This window comes from Amia ocellicauda, chromosome 20 (assembly GCF_036373705.1).
Source record: "Amia ocellicauda isolate fAmiCal2 chromosome 20, fAmiCal2.hap1, whole genome shotgun sequence".
NCBI classification, from domain to species: domain Eukaryota; kingdom Metazoa; phylum Chordata; class Actinopteri; order Amiiformes; family Amiidae; genus Amia; species Amia ocellicauda.
In genome coordinates this window covers 2497330-2519174 of record NC_089869.1, presented here as the reverse complement: position 1 = coordinate 2519174, position 21845 = coordinate 2497330, and the positions used below count along the sequence as shown (strand labels likewise).

At 38.5% G+C, this 21845-nt stretch overlaps 1 protein-coding gene across 1 annotated transcript in view; it reads left to right on the top strand.

The window, feature by feature from the left end:
- The window catches only part of armh3 (armadillo like helical domain containing 3), a 114459-nt gene that overhangs the window by 65825 nt on the left and 26789 nt on the right, over positions 1–21845 (top strand). Inside the window, exon 24 of the mRNA XM_066692805.1 lies at positions 21451–21529. Within this exon, the coding sequence (XP_066548902.1) occupies positions 21451–21529 (79 nt within the window). The remainder of the gene's footprint in view (positions 1–21450; positions 21530–21845) is intronic.

Here is a 21845-nt window from a genome sequence, read left to right as displayed (position 1 = left end):
AGGACCGGTATCTGCTCTTTTGTGTGAGGAGAAAGAGGAGGAGCACTGCCCAAGCCCTACAAAATGACCTCCAGCAGGCTACTGGTGTGCAGAAACAGACTCCATGAGGGTGGCATGAGGGCCCCGATGTCCTCTAGTGGAACCTGTGCTCATAGCCCAGCACCGTGCAGCTCGTTTGGCATTCACCAGACAACACCACAATTGGCAGGTCCACCATCGGCACCCCGTTCTCTTCACAGATGAGAGCAGGTTCACACTGAGCACATGTGACAGATGTGAAAGAGTCTGGAGACGTCGTGGTGAACATTATGCTGCCTGCAACATCATCCAGCATGACCGGTTTGGTGGTGGGTCAGTGAAGGTCTCGGGAGGCATATCCTTGGAGGGTCACACAGACCTCCACGTGCTAGCCAACGGTACACTGACTGCTGTTAGGTACCGTGATGAAATCCTCAGACCCATCGTCAGACCTTACGCTGGTGCAGTGGGCCCTGGGTTCCTCCTGGTGCAGGACAATGCCCGGCCTCATGTGGCCAGAGTGTGTAGGCAGTTCCTGGATGATGAAGGCATTGATGCCATTGACTGGCCCTCACGTTCCCCAGTCCTGAATCCAATTGAGAACCTCTGAGACATTATGTATCGGTGCATCCGACACCGCCAAGTAGTGCCACAGACTGTCCAGGAGCTCACTGATGCCCTGATCCAGGTCTGGGAGGAGGTCCCCCAGGACACCATCCGCCGTCTCATCAGGAGCATGCCCAGACGTTGTCGGGAGTGCATACAGGCACGTGGGGGCCATACACACTATTGAATCACATTATGAGTTGCCGTGATGAAATTCACGCAAGTTGGAACAGCCTGTGATTTCAATTGTTTACTTTGATTTTCAGTGTGAGTTTGAATCCAGCCCTCAATCGGTTGGTGATTTTGGTTTCAATTGACCGTTGTTACGTCATTTTGTTTTCAACGAATTACACAATGTACAGTAAAGATTTTGATCTTTAATATATTTCGTTCATCGAGTTCCGATGTGTGATTTAAGTGTTCCCTTAATTTTTTTGAGCAGTGTATTTTAAATGCCCTCAAAAGTGTAATTTAAAGTATGTTACAAGTATTGCAATACAAATCATAGCCAAAACACGTACGATGTAGGATTTGAAATAATTTAATAAATATCGGCTATAGTTTGTTTTATCCAACATTGTCTGAGAGGACTGTTTTCTTACTTTATCATTTTCTTTCAATTTTTCACTGTGATCTCCAGATAACTGCTGATATGTAGTCAACGTCATCAGCAAGCATTTACCTTTTTATTTCTTTATTTTGTGAATTTTGAAAAGCAATTTTAATTGTCTATTTAGTAAAAATGCACTTCTATGCCATGGTATACGGTAATCTCCATCACGAGAATAAACACTAAACGAAACATACTCAAATGCAGTGTTGCTTTAAAAAATACTTTCTATTTGTTTAGAGGGTTTTAGTAAAACATGTTTTATTGGTTTATAAGCCCTATGTTTGTCAATTGTATGAGTTATGAGCAACATTGTATTAACTTTAGTTTACTATTTCAAACGTGAATGGGGGTTTAATTTAAATTTAACGTTATCTAGTAACAGTACTATTTTGTCTTTTTTTTTCACGGAACACTGGTTGAGAAACACTGATCTAGACTATAGAGCTCTGGATGCTTTTACTGGTTGAGCCACTGAGGGCCCGTAACATATTGAAAAGGATATAGTTTATTATAGTCAAGTTTTTATCAGATGATGGGATTGATATTAGTCCTTCTATTGTTAAATAAAGCAACAATCAACATATCACACCACATTCCAACATTAAGTTAAATTATAGACCAGTTCTGATGGGGTGCACAATTAATGGATATTGGTACCTTGTCTCCAGACCATTAAAATGTCTGGCAGTGAAATACTCTTTTTGCTTACTTTGTAAGGGGATGGGATATGGGCACACAATTGGGCATTTTTCCAAAATAAGAATTTCAGATGAATTATGATACTCCTGCAGAATTCCAGATTCCTGCTAACAAAAAAAAAGTGAGTGAATTTTTTTTTTTTTACTCATTAAATAATTGTCACATTTGCGCTTGTCCTCATGAAAGTTTCATAAGGCCTGGTACAGCATGCACAATGAGAGCCCAGATTATACAGGATGGATTTTATTGACCTCCTCTAGCTTTGCCTTGTCCTTAGGCCTGATCCTGTTAATATTAAAGTCCTGTCTGGGACCATTTGCCTTCACAACCCTGGTCACGGATAGACCCAATCCAGCGAGTTTAGTAACCCAAATCACACATTTCTACAGACTGAGAACACTGGTTTAAATCTCTTATTCAATTTAAAGAAATGTGGTCCTGGAGGGGCTGAATGGAGTTTCAGGTATTTGTTTAAGATCATCTTCAAATTACTTGGTTTACCAAAACAGTAAATTAATTGATCAGAATAAAATGTTTCCAAGTATGTTTAAATTAATATGATGTATGAGTGATCTATACAATGTGCTGGCTTGGGTCTCTTACATTACCAGGGTTAGAGATCTTGGGGTATGAAGTCTATGGGATGCCCACTTCTGTGATTTGGATCATCTAGTCAATTGCTGGACAGCTCTGTTCCTAGAGAGATACCCAAGAGACCAACCCAGCATTCAGTCACTTAATTGGCTGATTAGCTGATTAATTGGATTAATCTAATACTTCCGTCCAGGCTGTAAATTATTATTGGTGGAGAATTGCATCTCAATCTTGAATCACAAAATCTTCATAGCATCAACAGAAAAAGATCTTTAAACAATATTATATACGTGTAATTTATAAAATATCTAGGTTAATGAAGTCTTTGAAAGCTTCACTTTAAATTACACTGCGGCCTTCCAGAAACAGAGTTTAAGTTTAAGTTCTAGCTGTTGAGTGTCACCACAGACCCTCAGAAGCAGTATAGTCTAGCACAGGATGAACTAAAAATATTACAAGACCGCTAAAGCTGTGCAGCCTACAAGTTTAGAGACAGCTGTGTCAGTCATCGATCAGTGCAGACCAGAAGCTAGACACCCTGCGATAGTGCTGTGATGTAGAGTTTGCTTTTTTTTTATTGCATTAAACTTAGATTGATTAATGAGAAAAAAAAATGAATTGATTGCACTGCATAGGAAAATTAATTTTATAATTTTAAATCAATACAGAGCCCTCATCTTTTATAAAATTACAGCTAATTCCTTCAGGAGAGCTGCATAGACAAAAACCTCCTGTCATTTACCAGATCACTGGCATTCTGTCTGTCATTTTATATAAATATTTATTTAAATTCAGCTATTTTTTTATGAGCACAATTTAGGATGAGACAAACCTTTGTCAGCTTAGGGTTGTGAACTGTTCCTTAGAATACTTTGAGGGGAAAAATAAAACAACGGATGTGGTCTTTCAGCCTAGAAAATCATTATAATTATTAGTATTATGATTGATATTCAAATTAACTTCTGTCGCCTATTCTTCCACTTCCCCACAATCTGTTAACATTACAGTAGAAGAATGTGTTAAAACAGACACACATACATCTTACGTAAGCATCCCCATTTCATATTATAGCATCAAATACTTTGTGCTAATGATTTATGTCTTTTTTAGGACTTGTTTTCCTGCAGCTAAAGCAAATTCACAGCACTGCATTTTACAAACAGTTTTTGTTTTCCTACAGTTTTAAAAAGAGACTGATATATATTTATTGTATTCCTTTGTATTACGACAGACCTACTTTATTACAGCAAGGCTCACTTGTCAACATCATCATTATTATTAGTTTGTTCATGTACACACCTACAGATGCCTATATCTGTAGGGTGACAATGTTTCAATGCGGGCTACATCACATCAAAAATACAGTAAGTCACACATTGCAGTCAACAACATTAAGTCATATGTAGTACTTTCTATGACAGACAGTTGGTACACAAATTTGGTAGTGAAACAAAAATTAGAAAGCCAGGCAGTACTAGTAAGCAGATTTTATTTGGCTGTTTACAATAGTCTAATTTAAATAGTATAAGGCCGTATGGGAGTTTCTAAGTTACAACACCTGTAGCAAACATTAATTAAAAATACAATTATTCCTTAAACTTCAGTTGAACTCTGGATAGCTGTAGAGTGAAAGCACATTTATAGCTGATGAAGTACAATATTACAATTTTAAATTCCTGTTCAATAAAGATGTGAAGACATGATCAGGTGCTTATATCTGTTACCATTCTTAATAATATAATGTGGGGCGACCTTAAAGGAAACCTGCTGGGTTGTGGATCTCCTGGACCAGGGCTGGAGACCCTTACTCTGTCGTTTCTCTCTTGTGTGATGGATTTATTTAAAGGCATGTTAATAATGATTAGCCAGTGTGGGGGAAAAATATAGAAATCCTATTCTGCCTTTGTCCTTGGTGTGCTGTTACTCCTAACTTGGTTATCAGCAGCTCACATTCCTTTCTTGCAACGTATTATCTGCAAAGTACCTTCCAATGCAACTGGCAATGTAGAGGTTAATGATTATTATTCATGAGTATTGATTATAATATTGATAAGATGGTAAGGCTTAGTTTAGAATGCCAATGAAATCACTGCTAGTTATTAGAAATGACCATTCAGACACTATTTGTAAAATGTTAAGGCCCCTTGGGCGTATGTCCCAGAGAAGGTAAATGGTGAAATCTCAAACCAGAGAACCACCCCCTCTCATTCCCTCCCTACATCTTTTATCCCATAACCACAGAGCCACACATAGATTTTAGTAAGGCTTTTAATGACTAATCAATTACTGGATAATTGCTCAATTAAACTTCCTTGCCTTTTATTAGGGGGCTTAATATTGATTAATAAGCATGTGTAATTCCATATGTGTTAATTAATGAGTGATTTTATGTTTTATTTCAGTTTGGAGGAGAAGGGTAGGGGGGTGGGGGTGATTGATGGTGAAAGGACAGCATTAACCCCTTTGTCTCTGTGCCTTCTATTTCCAGAGGAGGGTAAAGAAATGCATAAAGCATGAGGATGTAGTGGATTGTCTATGAGGAATGATAGGTTGCGAATGCAACCCCGGTTATCTGAAAAAGGAAGCACTGCCCAAGGGGAAGGGGTTGCTGCATACTTCTATAGGAACCCAATCAAAAACATCACTCTATCAATGCTGCCATTGGCCCTTGCGCGCATCACTCAGAACAGGTCCTTTCCCACTTCCTGTTCTATAAAACGTGACGTCTGTGCAGGTTCGTCCTCTTTTGCCGGGAGGAAGCAGCGAGCTGATAAGGGAGCCCGCCCCAAGTCAACCGCTAGGGGGCCTCGGCAACACAACTCTAGACAGTAATCCCAGGGACCCCATAGGGCCACACCTGGGCCGCCCTGGAGGGAGGACCGCAGTCACACTCTTACTGGGAACTGTCTAGAATCAGCATATACAAAGTGGGGCTACAGAGGTTAACTCTTACACCCTCATCTGCTCTACTAGTGCAGCTAGGAGCGAGTCCATATCTACTTGCACAATATCTGGCATGGTCAGTCTAGCAACATGTGCGGCCTCTGTATATTATCATGGAAGTGGACCTCTGATTCAACAGGAGCGGGGCCACAGACCCACTGAAACACAACATAATACATAGCCGAGCTGAAAACCCAACAATATGTATTGCGTGGAATCAGGAACATTCATGCAGCCTCTGTGTAGCACAGGTTCATCCTACTCAATTGAACAGTACAGAGTGGAGAGCACCACTGTGCTGATAACTTAAAATGTATTGATGGTGTACATTATCCTATTACAAGTAATGTATATGTATTAATTTATTAAAATGAAAATAATGAGTACATCAACACATGACATCTTTACACAGAAAAACTGAAGGATATTCAGAGCGTTAGACAGATCCATCTGTTGTTGGCTTTTAGGTATATGTATATTGTTTTGTCTGAGTGAAGTTTCTGTGCTCTCAGCTCTCTTCAGTCTTATCCTAACATGTCTCAGTCTCTTTGCTGAGTCTTACTCTGACAAAATGAAAGTAAATAAAAATGGATTGATTGATTGTTGAAAATGTAATATTAATTCATGTGTTCACTAACATTCACTGACATCCAATTCTTTTGAAAGAAATATGTGAAAAAACAGACATTTACTGTTTATCATGAATAATAAATCATATGTTACGTGTATTCCTGATCACTGAAAACTAGGGCTGCAGCTATCGATTATTTTAGTAATCGAGTATTCTACCGATGATTCCATTGATAAATCGAGTAATTGGATAAGAAATACTTTTGCCTTCTTAAAGAGCAACAGTAAATATACAAAAGAGAAAAGACAGGTATCTTAAAATGAACAACTATTTGGTTTCCTTTTTATAAAAATCATTTTTTTATTGCTTAAATTGCATATAATAATATTATCTGTCAAAACTAAACCCATTTAGTGCATTTAAGTGCCATATTACATTCTGGGTTTTAAAGAAAACATTTTCTGAAATGCAAAAACAAATAAAAAAATTGAAGTAATTTCAAATTACTTTAATCTAAACACAACCTAAAACCTAAGGCATATATTTAAATAATAATAATAATAATAATAATACATAAACATTGCTTTAAGTTGGTGCTGTTAACTTTCAGAACTACAAGTTTCAGTCTAACTACAACTCAGGCATAACGTTAGCCTTTACTGTCTTCTTGGAAGGCTTTGTGGCATTTGTCGGAGACAAAAAAAACAAAAAAACAGTTCTGGCAGGATCGTATTTCCTGGATGAGGTAGATATTGTGTGTGTGTGTGTGTGTGAGACTATCATAATAATTACATGAATGAAGCTCAGGCTTTCACTGCAGCATTTTATGTTCTGTGGTTATTTTCTTGAGCAAAAGTTAGCTAACTTATGGACATCATAACTAGCCAACATATTGATTTATGTTCTTAACTAGCTATTACATATAGCCATAATTAATGCACATTCTTCACTAGCCTTCATCTCAACTAGCAATCATATTGAAATGCTAACGTTAATGTTACCTTGTGTCGGGTCCACTCTGTGGACTGGATGCGTAGACTGGATGCTTTCTGCTGAGATGCTGAAGGATTGACGTCGTGCTATTGTGGTAGGCAAGTTTGGTTTTACAATAGACACGCCTTACAGAACTTTTGTTTTTTTCAGCTTAAGATGATCCCAAACTTTGGACACTTTCTGTCGTTTTCTCTGGCCTGTCTCTTCACCTCGTTCCTTGCTATTTTTTCTCCCTTTCTCCATTTTGCAATCCACGCCATGTCTAACTCACGCATCCACCAGCGTAAGCATGTTGTGCAACAGTAATAATCATCCGTGCGAAACAGTGACCACTGAATAGTACGGATTAAACAAAGCTTCGATGATTTTTAGTAATCGAGTTACTCGAGAATCGTTTCAGCCCTACTGAAAACACGTACATTGAATTGACAGTTTTTCAAATACAAACATGTCTGTTCAAAATAATGAGTTCGGGGGAGTGTTTTTGTTTTTAAGGTGAATTGTTTTGTTTTTTTATTTTCTCGGTCATTCTAGGGTGGCAGCTCGTGAGCTTAAGTTTACCAGTATAATGGTAGGGGAAACATAATCATTAATTATGATTTGAAGGATGTACCATTACCCCACTAGCTAAGAATGCTGTCAACATGTCCTCCTGCTTCTGAGAAAATAGTGTTGCTAATTGGTTGCTTGCTGATAGCTAGCTTGCTAGCTAGCTAGTTATATTTTATTAGGGGGTGTTAATGGGAATTAGCTCGTATTTGTTCTTTGAAGTAGCCTAATATGATTTGAGGTTTCCAATAGCACTTCAGTAAGTATTGTGATTTAATTTTGATATCGTGATGTATTGCATTGTAACATGTGCATAGTGATAAATATTGTATTGTAAGGTACTTGCAAATACCCACCCCTAGTTTCAAGCATTATCTGTTTTGTGCTTTTTCTCTGTGTTCGTTTGTCTTTGTTGGTTATCGTGTGCTTGGACAGGTCATGATGTTGTCCAATTAATAATGCATCATAAAAATCATGCATGAACAGCTGTGAACTTGTGAGCAGCACATGAAGTCGAGCACATTGATGCCTCAGGGATTGAAGGAAAAACACACATTTCCTGATATTATTTTTGGCTCTTCGTGGTGAAGAGTTTCTGAAATTTCCAGTAACTACAGGAAAACTGAATTCAGTCATTCTGTCTTCGTAGTAATTATGTAAATCAGGAAAAAATTACGGGATTTTTTTTGCCAAGTAAGTTTACGTACCTATTGAATGATGCATCCAGCCTATAGCCTGGATCCAACTGCTATCCAATCCAAGCTCTGCTGTTGCCACTTTTAGCCAGGGGTTCTCAGCGGGCAGCACACAACAGTGCGAGAGCCATCTGGGCAGAGTGGGCAACAGTCAGCTGGGGGACTCCTGAGCTCACAGCACAGTATTGACTTACTGTGGCTTCTTTTGATCCCTAAAGGTTCAGTTTGTTAGCACATCCAGCTGCACAACCCAGCATCACAAGAGAAACGACAACAGGCTGACGTTTAGGCACTGCACCGTTTTCTGCTGGCAAAACGTCACCTGGCTGTTTCTACCATGGAGATGGAATAAATGTGCCAATAGAAAGCTAAATATGCCTACCGAACACAATAATAATAATGCTGTTTCTTCAAAAATCTGGCAATAAGGGTAATTTCCTTATATATGTTTTATATAATCCAATGCAGGATTATGCCTGTAATGATCAGCAAATATGGTGAAGTTGTTGTTTTTATTATTATTATTATTATTATTATTATTATTATTATTATTATCATTACTATATTATTATAGAACCAGCCTTCTGAACACAGAGCATGTCCTGGATCATTTTAAGAGACTTGTTAATTTGAACATTCAGATTAGGAGTTTTAATTTATTTTTCCAGGAATACATTCAGGAAAAGGAGTTTAAAGTCCCCAGTAATAAGACACAACCTCTGGTACATGTAGGTGGTAAGAGAGAAACTGTTGATCGGTTCAATCTCGGTTTTGGGACAATTCTTCTAGACGTGTACCAGCACAGATTAGACTTCAATAGGAGGAAATCTGAAAAAGCCATATTGGCTGTGCAAGCAGACACCCATATAAGTGCATATGCAAACTCCTTTTTTTGCGGTGGGAGGGAAACATGTGGATGGAAACATTGACATGGGTGAAAACAAATTTTCTTGGAGTACCTGGGAATGATTATAGTATTATGTTAAATTGAAAAGCTGCCTTCCCAAGATATTGTGTTCCTGTAAAGGAAATTCCACAAACCTAAGAACTGAAAGAAAAGCTAGAAGTTAAATCTGATGAGACGAACAGGCTTTGAGTACATAACAAAAAGGTGGGGTAAGGGGGACAGTAGAGCTCTCAATTATGTCAGGGAGTAAAAAATAATACATAAATACATACATACATACATACATAAAGGAAGTATAAAGTGTGAATGATCAAATTAAATACTTAAAATGATTCAAGACTCTGTTCAGAAGGCTGGTTCTATAATATAATAATAATAATAATAATATCATATTTGCTGATTGTAGTGGCATAATCTTGCATTTGAATATGATTATTAAAACACAAAGCTTAAAATAGCATTATTATTATTATTATTATTATTATTATTATTATTTTAATATTCTGTTCAGTAGGTTTATGTAGCTTTCTAATGGCAAATTTATTCCTCCGTGGTAGAAACAGCCACAAGGCATTGTGGTTGAAAGTGAAAATGTTATCCAGGTGTGGGTTTAGCTGCATCAAATCCTCTAATTGGTGTACTAGCTGGGCTGTAGACTTTCTGTGCCTGCAGTGTGATGGCTTGAACAACTTGAGGTTTGGAAGATGGATGCATGTCTCGTCCTTCCAGGAGAAGCATAGGAAATTGTTGAATCTGAATTGAGTAAGAATGGAAAAATAAACAAATACATCAAATATTTACTAAATAATTAAAACTTTGCAGACTTGGTCAATTCAAGGCCCTCCACTTAATTAGCAGCTTTTCCAATTTAAAGAAGTTTGCAAATTACATCAGTTCAAGGTCAAAGGTGAGTTTAAATTTATGGCCCTGTATTGTGAATACCAGATGGGCAGCAGCTAGCACAACAACAACATACTAATTTGAAACACAAAGATTTATTCTTACAGGGTTTGAACAACATTGAACAACAACAGAAGGAATGCTTTTGTACCATGTTTTTTTTTAATCTATTTCCTAGGAAAATGCCCCGGAGGTTTTTGTTGGTGGCTCACAATGTACAGCATTCAGAACTCTATCATCCAGTGGTAAATGATACAACAGCAAACGTGCATGTAAACATTTTAAAATGTAACCGCAACATAATCTTTTAGAAACGTGGTCTAACCTCAGGGACAAACCTTTTCTTTCTTCAATCTCATAAGTTAGTGTGCTGATAATTGAGGAGCAATTGGGAGAGTGCACATAGCCTGTTTTCCATTCAAATATTTTCCATTGCAATACTATGACCGGGTTTAGTGGTTGATTTGCAGGCGACACATAAAAAATAACTGTACTTTTAAAGAACTGTGGACATTATTGTTTTGGTCATTTTCCCTACCAAAGTATTTGTCTGAATGAAAAAAAAATATTGACATGCTGTCCTGTTAACTCAATATTTCCTTTTTAATGTTTTGACATTAAATGTAGTGCAATGGTTAGGACAATTAGATATGATATTAAAACAGAACCGGAGGACAATACATTATTTTTAAACAAATTAAACTCAAACTCACAATACACTGACTGCTCAAATTTTATTTTGTAGGTCCTGCAAATTGCTTTATTTTCACTTTGTTTCTTTCTGAATTGGTTAAACCACTGTTTAACCAGGCTAAATGTTATGTTTGGTTACCTGTCAATCAGTCCAGTGCCCCTCAGCCTCAGATCTGGACCTAACTGAGTGTTATTCATGTGTGCCCCAGTTTCCATGGAGAGTAGAGAAATGTCAGCCACCTTTTAACTTTGTTCCTTCTGTGGCAACTTCCAGCCTGCTATTTCTTTCAATTAATCTATCCCAGAGGCCTTAAGGGAGCTTTTGTCATTCAAGTAGAAGGATGCTTTTTTAGCATTTTATTTTTTCTTTAATTCCAATAATAGGTCACATTTTGAGTTGGGCTTCAGTAAGTCATGAATTGTGAATAAGGTTCCCTGTGCAGAGATTAATGGCATTTCGTAAATATAATGGGGAAATAAAGGAAAACATACCTGGTTCAATATTTGTAGCTTCATGATCATTAAGCACATGATGGGATATATGCAATCTAGGAATCAATATAATCTATAATGTATCAAGATTAGAACTGCTGTGAATTGAAAAGTAATTCAATGATAGAAATGGAAGTAATTACACCTGATAAAATTGGGTTGAATACAAGTTGAAAGGATACACACAGTTTAAGAGGGACAGGCAGAATCAAAGAGGTGGTGGGGTAGCATTATATGTCAAAAATGACATGGAGGCAGAAGAACTCAAATTTGATCCCAGTAACGAAACAGAATCTTTGTGGGTTAAACTTTTGAACAAGAAATCCAGAGGATTAGTGGTAGGAGTGTGTTAAAAACCACCCAACTGAGATATTCAGCAAGATGTTGCATTGTACAGTGTAATCAGGACTGCATGTAGCAAGGATGTGGCTGTCATAATGGGGGATTTCAATTTCCCAAACATAGACTGGGAAAGCCCAGTTGGGACTACAGAAGCAGAAATAGAAATGGTTGAGATGGTAAATGACTGCTTTCTAACTCAATTAGTCAGGGAGCAACCAGGAAGAGCACATGCATTGACTTGGTCTTTTCAAATGATCACGATATAGTCAGAGGGACACTAGTTAGAGAATCAATGTGAAACTGTGATCACAATTAGGGTTGGGAATTGAAAAATCGATTCCAATTCTGGAATCGGATACTTGTTAAAAAATTAAAATTTCGATTCCACTTAGCAATTCCTGTGTGTGCATTTTCAGATAGACCGGATGTCATTTGTGAGGACCCAAACGTTGATCTGCCAGGAGCTTCCTCGGTAATCTACGTGCGCTCTGGTGCTCAAGTGGCGATCTCTATCTGTCTACAGTTTTTCATGTGCTTGAAAAACACACACATTGTACAGCATTACAGGTGTTTTCTTACAACTGTAGTCAGATTAAGTGGATAAAATTATTACCCATAAATAAACATGGATTTGAAACGGACTGAAAAGAGCTGGTTTTGGAAATGCCGTGTATATGAACATGACTGATTCAGGGGCATCAGTGATACTGGCAATGACAGTGATCATTCGTGGATTCGTCCCAGTGTTGTGAAAACAATGCGTGTGGAACGCCATGTCCAAATGGCACCGAGTGCTTTTACTCTACTGATCAATACGCGATTGCTACTGCACGTAGTACAAGTGCAATAGTGCAGGAACATCGCATGCAAAATAATGATTCATGGACATTACCAGTGGAGGAGCATTTATTGCAATTCTATATATTTGTGGAGTAAAAATGTTCACCTGGAGAGGGCTGTCAAAATGCAGTGTGAGGTACGTACTCATGCAGGGAAAGTGCAGAAACGTGTCCTGTGTGGACTGTCCCGAGCTGTCAGGTATGCAGGCTAAATATATAGTAAATAGTTTATTGAAATACAAAGCTACAGTGAATACAATCACTGTATGTTGAAAACAAAGTTTACATGGTGTTGAAAATGTTTACTTTAGTGTACAATTATGTTTTGATGAATGCAATAAAATATAAAATATTGCTTTTGAGCATTATTCCAATATTTACGTTTACACTTGTTTCATTCTCTTACTGTATGCCGTTTTTGAGCTTTTTGCTTATTGTAGGCTATATAGTTATTTATGTTTTGACTACAGTGTGCGCGTTTAGAAAAAAGTTTTGTTATTCATAGCAATAATATTAATGTTTTATGGTCATATATCAATTTAAACAATCAATTTGTGCAATACAAATGTTTGATTTGATGTTCATGAATAAAACGTTTGAGTTTTATTCGATAGTTTGCCTTTGATTATCATATCACATCTGTTAAAGAGCTATCGGTTATAATGACCTGCTTTGGCACTTGTAGTTTGAAATGTCAGCGCTTCTAGTGTTCATTTAACAGTTTTGCACACATACAGCTCTTAAACGAGTCCTCAGTTTTTATGTAGCCTGCTGATTTTTGTTCATGGTATTCAGCTGCAACTAAATGTTTTGTAAAATAAGACACAGAATACATGTGTTTGATATCAAAACGTTTGACTTTTTTACCACATTGGAATCGAAACTGGGAATCGATAAGCAGAATCGGAATCGGAATTGGAATCGATAAAATTCAAACGAAACCCAACCCTAATCACAATATGGTTAGCTTTGAGGCATTCTTTCAAAAAACAAGGACCAAGTCTAAAACAAAGGTCTACAATTTTAGAAAAGCAAACCTTGAAGGTATGAGGCAGTACTTAGAACAGTTAGACTGGAACACACTGGATACAGATTCAGTTGAAAATGGATGGTTATATTTTAAGAATATACTACTTGAGGCTCAGGAGGATTTTGTACCAAAACGTAGCAAATTGAGGATCAAAAAACATTTGCCAAAATGGTTTAATAGAAGTATGCAAAAAAATATCAAGAGAAAGAAAATGTTGTATAGCTCATACAAAAGAGATAGGGACGAAACTAAATACAAAGAATATGTTGAGCTGCAACGAGATCTTAAGAAAGAGATGAGGAAAGCAAAGAGGGAAATAGAAAGACACATAGCTCTTAGAGCTAAAACTAATGCAAAGAGCTTTTTTAAATATTACAACAGCAAGAGGTCAATAAAGGAGGAAGTGAAACATGAAGGGCAAAAATTGAAGTATCTTGGAAAACGAACAAGATGTGGCAAATATTCTAAATGAGTATTTCACAGAGGTTTTTACAAAAGAAAAAACGGATAACATGCCACAGGTTAACAATCAGTCCATTCAAACCCTAAGAGAGGTCAGGATAAATGAGAAGGAGGTACTACATGGACTAGCAGAGTTAAAAACAAACAAATCACCTGGGCCAGATGGTATATTTCCAACAGTACTTAAGAAATGAGGGAAATTATTTATAGGCCGCTAACTCAAATATTCCAAATGACACTTATAACAGGGGATGTGCCAACTGACTGGAAGATGGCAAATGTCATTCCAATCCACAAGAAAGGGGACAAAACTGAGCCAGGAAATTACAGACCAATCAGTCTCAACTGCATCACCTGTAAAATGTTGGAAAAAAAGATTAGACAGAAAATAGAGGAGCATCTTAATGAAACCCATATTCTTGGTTATAGTCAACATGGGTTTAGACGAGGCAGATCATGTCTTACTAATTTATTCAAATTTTTTGAACATGCAACTGCAGCTGTAGATCATGTGAAAGCATATGATATGATATATTTAGATTTTCAAAAAGCCGATGATAAGGTTCCACACCAAATACTGATCCTCAAATTGGAAGCTGTAGGCATTCAGGGTAATGTAAGTAGATGGATTATGAACTGGTTGATGTATAGGAAACAGAGGGTGTCAATTAGAGGAGTCGCTTCTAACTGAAGTGAGGTTGTTAATGGAGTTCCATAGGGATCAGTACTAGGGCCTTTGCTTTTTCTAATCTACATTAATGATCTGGACTCTGGGATAGTTAGCAAACTTGTCAAATTTGCAGATTATACTAAAATAGGTGGCTCAGCAGATACAATCTCGGTAGCACAGGTTATTCAAAGGGACTTAAGTAATGTTAAGAGTGTACAATGCACTAGTTAGACAACATCTGGATACTGTGTACAGTTCTGGGCACCACACTTCAAGAAAGATATCGCTGCTCTAGAAGCAGTTCAGAGGAGAGCAACCAGACTTATTCCATGTCTGAAGGGAATGTCCTACTCGGAGAGACTGAGGGAACTGAACCTTTTCACCCTGGAACAGAGGAGACTACGTGGGGACTTCATTCAAGTCTTCAAAATCATGAAAGGCATCAAAGCAGAGGAGCTTTTCCAGATTAGCAGGGACACACGCACCCAGGGACACAAAATGAAATGGGGCTTCAAGACATTCAAGATGGAAAACAGGAGACACTTCTTTACACAGAGAGTTGTGACAATCTGGAACAAACTCCCCAGCGATGTGGTTGAAGCTGAAAATTTGGGAACATTTAAAATCAGGCTGGATAGGATCCTTGGATCACTCAGTTATTAATGGACACCAAACGAGCATGATGGGTCGAATGGCCTCTTCTCATTTGTAAACTTTCGTATGTTCTTATATTTTAAAACATAATGACATATATCATAAGATTGTCCTTCGACTCTTTTATTTTGTATATGTATTAAGTGTAGCTTTTACATGGTTTTGTAATTACATTTTAATCACACTGCTTAAAGGTGCAATTGAAATTCAGAGTTAAGTAAAAAATACATTCCCAGAGGTACAAATTTAAATACCACATACATAACTTTTTATTTTTTATTCTTTTCCATTTGCAAGTATGGGAAACCATTTTTGTATCTGGACTAATGTCAATTGTGTATGATTAATTACTAATGATTAATTGTCCATGCAGATTTTATAGTAATATGTATCAAAAGACTCTTATGTTCAAACATAAAAGCACATTTATTAAAAAATAATAATAATAATTTGACATTTAAAGACTGTGGGCCCCATATTCAAACAAGCGCAATTTACCCACAAAATGTGTGCCATGCATTGAATTTGCGACTTGGCCGAAAAAGGAGAGATATTCAAACATTGGACATTGGAATATAGATTTTGTTTCCTGTGTCACACAAACCAGCCTCTGCCACTACACAGTGCTGTTATTGACACTGTTTGAGCACAGTTTTGCAGTTATTCGATAAATTCAAATCCATTTGCTCTATGCGGTTGTTTAATGTCAGGCCAGAATACATTTGCATCTTATGTTTCCAATTACCGAGTTATTACCTTATGTTGATATGCCACGGAATTAAAGGAACAGGACTCTGCAGGTGGATGAATGAAGGCAGAGAGAGAAGTGCTGGAGAGAGACGACTCCCATGTTTCACGTTCTGGCATCAGTCCACACTGTGCAGTGCACTCAAGTCTGGACATGCATACCTCCTTGGTAATATAGTTTTTTTGTAAGTCGCCCTGGATAAGGGCATCTGCGAATAAATAAATAATAATAATAATAATATAGTAGTTCGCACCTCCTAAGCCATTGTCCTGACAGGGAAACAACGAGGCTCATACACATAGTATTGCAGTACAAACACAATATTGTGGACGTAGTAGTAATAAATATTACCCAATACCCATAATTGTCTCTATGTTTGAGTCTGTGATGACCTACATACATAATCTTATTATGTACAGTGAGGGAAAAAAGTATTTGATCCCCTGCTGATTTTGTACGTTTGCCCACTGACAAAGTAATGATCAGTCTATAATTTTAATGGTAGGTGTATTGTAACAGTGAGAGACAGAATAACAACAAAAAAATCCAGAAAAACGCATTTCAAAAAAGTTATACATTGATTTGCATGTTAATGAGGGAAATAAGTATTTGACCCCTTCGACTTAGTACTTGGTGGCAAAACCCTTGTTGGCAATCACAGAGGTCAGACGTTTCTTGTAGTTGGCCACCAGGTTTGCACACATCTCAGGAGGGATTTTGTCCCACTCCTGTTTGCAGATCCTCTCCAAGTCATTAAGGTTTCGAGGCTGACGTTTGGCAAATCGAACCTTCAGCTCCCTCCACAGATTTTCTATGGGATTAAGGTCTGGAGACTGGCTAGGCCACTCCAGGACCTTAATGTACTTCTTCTTGAGCCACTCCTTTGTTGCCTTGGCTGTGTGTTTTGGGTCATTGTCATGCTGGAATACCCATCCACAACCCATTTTCAATGCCCTGGCTGAGGGAAGGAGGTTCTCACCCAAGATTTGATGGTACATGGCTCTGTCCATCGTCCCTTTGATGCGGTGCAGTTGTCCTGTCCCCTTAGCAGAAAAACCACCTTCTTGTTTGACGGTGGGGATGGTGTTCTTGGGGTCATTCCTCCTCCTCCAAACACGGCGAGTTGAGTTGATGCCAAAGAGCTCGATTTTGGTCTCATCTGACCACAACACTTTCACCCAGTTCTCCTCTGAATCATTCAGATGTTCATTGGCAAACTTCAGACAAGCCTGTACATGTCCTTTCTTGAGCAGGGGGACCTTGCGGGCGCTGCAGGATTTCAGTCCTTCACGGCGTAGTGTGTTACCAATTGTTTTCTTGGTGACTATGGTCCCAGCTGCCTTGAGATCATTAACAAGATCCTCCCGTGTAGTTCTGGGCTGATTCCTCACCGTTCTCATGATCATTGAAACTCCACAAGGTGAGATCTTGCATGGAGCCCCAGACCGAGGGAGACTGACAGTTATTTTGTGTTTCTTCCATTTGCGAATAATCGCACCAGCTGTTGTCACCTTCTCACCAAGCTGCTTGGCGATGGTCTTGTAGCCCATTCCAGCCTTGTGTAGGTCTACAATTTTGTCCCTGACATCCTTGGACAGCTCTTTGGTCTTGGCCATGGTTGAGAGTTTGGAATCTGATTGATTGATTGCTTCTGTGAAAAGGTGTCTTTTATACAGGTAATGAGCTGAGATTAGGAGCACTCCCTTTAAGAGTGCTCCTAATCTCAGCTCGTTACCTGTATAAAAGACACCTGGGAGCCAGAAATCTTGCTGATTGATAGGGGATCAAATACTTATTTCCCTCATTAACATGCAAATCAATTTATAACTTTTTTGAAATGCATTTTTCTGGATTTTTTTGTTGTTATTCTGTCTCTCACTTTTAAAATACATCTACCATTAAAATTATAGACTGATCATTTCTTTGTCAGTGGGCAAACGTACAAAATCAGCAGGAGATCAAATACTTTTTTCCCTCACTGTACATTACTGCTGCTGTGTGTCCAAAACAAGTGTGTAGCACCTACTGCAGTGCTGTGTAGCCGCCATATCCTTTTTGATTTCCATAAGTAAGCTTTTATCTTTTAAAGTTTTTATCTTTAGAAAATACAGTGCTTACAGTGCACAAAGGGGAGGATTTGTTTGTTTATTTTACTTAAGCGTTATTAAATTCAGTGCATATCTGGATGTCCTATTATGATTATTATTATTATTAAGTTATTGTGTTTGACCGAACTCGATTAATGATCCACTCTAACTGGATATCAACAAGTTAATTTTCCTTTGTCTTATATTTGCTAGGAATTAATGTTCAATGAACAGTGTTATTGAAATTCTAATTAAGAGAAGCTGTGTAAAAGCCTTATTCATCCCCCTTTTAATTGTTTGTTACTTTAACTTTTTTCCCCTTTTTAAATTATAGAGATTTATATATATATTTATACCGATCAGCCATAACATTATGACCACTGACAGGTGAAGTGAATAACACTGATAATCTCATTATCATGGCACCTGTCAGTGGGTGGGATATATTAGACAGGAAGTGAACATTTTGTCCTCAAAATTGATGTGTTAGAAGCAGGAAAAATGGGCAAGCGTAAGGATCTGAGCGACTTTGACAAGGGCCAAATTGTGATGGTTAGAGCATCTCCAAAACTGCAGCTCTTTTGGCGTATTCCCGGTCTGCTGTGGTCAGTACCTATGAAAAGTGTTCCAAGGAAGGAAAAGCGGTGAACCGGCGACAGGGTCATGGGCGGCCAAGGCTCATTGTTGTACGTGGGGAGTGAAGGCTGGCCCGTGTGGTCCGATCCAACAGACGAGCTACTGGTACTTGGTGCCAGATTCCACAGCACACCTTCAGAGGTCTAGTGGAGTCCATGCCTCAACGGGTCAGGGCTGTTTTGGGACCTACACAATATTAGGCAGGTGGTCATAATGTTATGGCTGATCAGTGTATATATATATATATATATATATACACACTCACCTAAAGGATTATTAGGAACACCTGTTCATTTTCTCATTAATGCAATTATCTAACCAACCAATCACATGGCAGTTGCTTCAATGCATTTAGGGGTGTGGTCCTGGTCAAGACAATCTCCTGAACTCCAAACTGAATGTCTGAATGGGAAAGAAAGGTGATTTAAGTAATTTTGAGCGTGGCATGGTTGTTGGTGCCAGACGGGCCGGTCTGAGTATTTCACAATGTGCTCAGTTACTGGGATTTTCATGCACAACCATTTCTAGGGTTTACAAAGAATGGTGTGAAAAGGGAAAAACATCCAGTATGCGGCAGTCCTGTGGGCGAAAATGCCTTGTTGATGCTAGAGGTCAGAGGAGAATGGGCCGACTGATTCAAGCTGATAGAAGAGCAACTTTGACTGAAATAACCACTCGTTACAACCGAGGTATGCAGCAAAGCATTTGTGAAGCCACAACACGTACAACCTTGAGGCGGATGGGCTACAACAGCAGAAGACCCCACCGGGTACCACTCATCTCCACTACAAATAGGAAAAAGAGGCTACAATTTGCACAAGCTCACCAAAATTGGACAGTTGAAGACTGGAAAAATGTTGCCTGGTCTGATGAGTCTCGATTTCTGTTGAGACATTCAGATGGTAGAGTCAGAATTTGGCATAAACAGAATGAGAACATGGATCCATCATGCCTTGTTACCACTGTGCAGGCTGGTGGTGGTGGTGTAATGGTGTGGGGGATGTTTTCTTGGCACACTTTAGGCCCCTTAGTGCCAATTGGGCATCGTTTAAATGCCACGGCCTACCTGAGCATTGTTTCTGACCATGTCCATCCCTTTATGACCACCATGTACCCATCCTCTGATGGCTACTTCCAGCAGGATAATGCACCATGTCACAAAGGTCGAATCATTTCAAATTGGTTTCTTGAACATGACAATGAGTTCACTGTACTAAACTGGCCCCCACAGTCACCAGATCTCAACCCAATAGAGCATCTTTGGGATGTGGTGGAACGGGAGCTTCGTGCCCTGGATGTGCATCCCACAAATCTCCATCAACTGCAAGATGCTATCCTATCAATATGGGCCAACATTTCTAAAGAATGCTTTCAGCACCTTGTTGAATCAATGCCACGTAGAATTAAGGCAGTTCTGAAGGCGAAAGGGGGTCAAACACAGTATTAGTATGGTGTTCCTAATAATCCTTTAGGTGAGTGTATATGCGCAAACCCTATAAATATCTAACACTATCAACCTTCTGGCAGGGAGGGAGGTTAGAAATGCATTCCCATCGAAATATAGGAATCCAACACAGACAAATATGTACTTGTATAAGTACTTGTCTCTATAACACTGCAATGGTAATGCATGTTATTGCATGTGATTGCATCCAATGTTACTTTGCTGTACATACTATCAACCTTTAGTCCACAAGAATCCCTCCTGTGGTTGAAGCACTTGTTCTGGCTATCTGAACTCTGTATTAGATTTTCCTTTTTTCCAAATCAAAACATTCGGTAGAAAATTTTAAATTCCCCATTTATAAATGTCATGAAACATAGGCCTTCAGATTTCCCATAAAGAAGGTCACTGCTGACAGCAGTGACTGTTGGGTAGCTATGGTGAAGCCAGCTGATCTCCCTGTGAAATCTTCCTCCAGTTTTAAAGCAGTAGCTGGGAATATCTGCCCTGAGTTGCAGCTGTGTGGTTATGAAGTATACTATTCTGCATTGTAAATCAGGGCCAAAGAAGAGATTAAATCTGGCAACTCTTAATTAGAAAACAAAAGCTGGTCATGATTACCATATCCACTGGAAGAAATGGCAATTGGCAAGATTACAAAAAAATACACTTAGTGCAGAAAGTCCCACATCACTCCTGCAGCAAGGCTGTAAATTAAGGTGTGCACAGGAATGACAGATAGCAGCTGGGCTCAAGGCACCAATAAAACACCTTCCTTCTGGATGCATTACCAGATTAAGAGCCTGCCTCTTTATTTAGAAGGGGATCACAGATTTATGGAGCATAATAGATGGTGTGTGCACACAGTGAGTGAAGACTTGTGAATGACCCTGAGCTGCTCCATTGATACAGATAGAGACATGAGCACAGGGAGGAAATACTCCCAACTTCTATCATGGTTAGAACTTCTACAATGACTTAAATAGTCCGGCTGCATCTAAGATTTCAACTGCACCGGTTTTATGTTAATTGCACACATGATTGCACAGGTTAATGTGTTGAGGAATGCTAATGCAAATGTAGACTGATGTAGGACATACACACACAAACACAGATACAAGAGAATATTGTGCATGTAAAGTGGATAATAGGACTGCACATATTCCTCAGGGTTTGTCTGCCCTCGCCACAACATAGTGTTTGCCTTCTGGACCTGTTGATAATTTACAGACCTTTATAGTGATTTTTCCTCTTTGTAATTACAGGGCCATAATCAATCACTTCAATCCCAAGATCGAGTCCTACGCTGCCGTGAATCACATATCTCAGCTCTCAGAAGATCAGGTAACAAGCACTTTTCACTGGCAATAACATTGAGATTATATTGTTTGTACTTTTCTAAAAGCCTAGAAGATCTGCGGATCATGGATTATATTTACCAATTTTACTGTAATTAAGCCAATTAACTTTGGTCCTTGAGGGCTGAAGGATATTCAGATTTGTATTCCTAATGCATAACTGATAAAATGTCTTTATAAATCATACAGTTATGACTTAAAGGTGACATGTTAAACCTGTGGTATTGGGACTTCCCAAGGGAGTTATGTAATTCAGTATCTGGTAACCTTATGTGCCATATACAGTGAGGGAAAAAAGTATT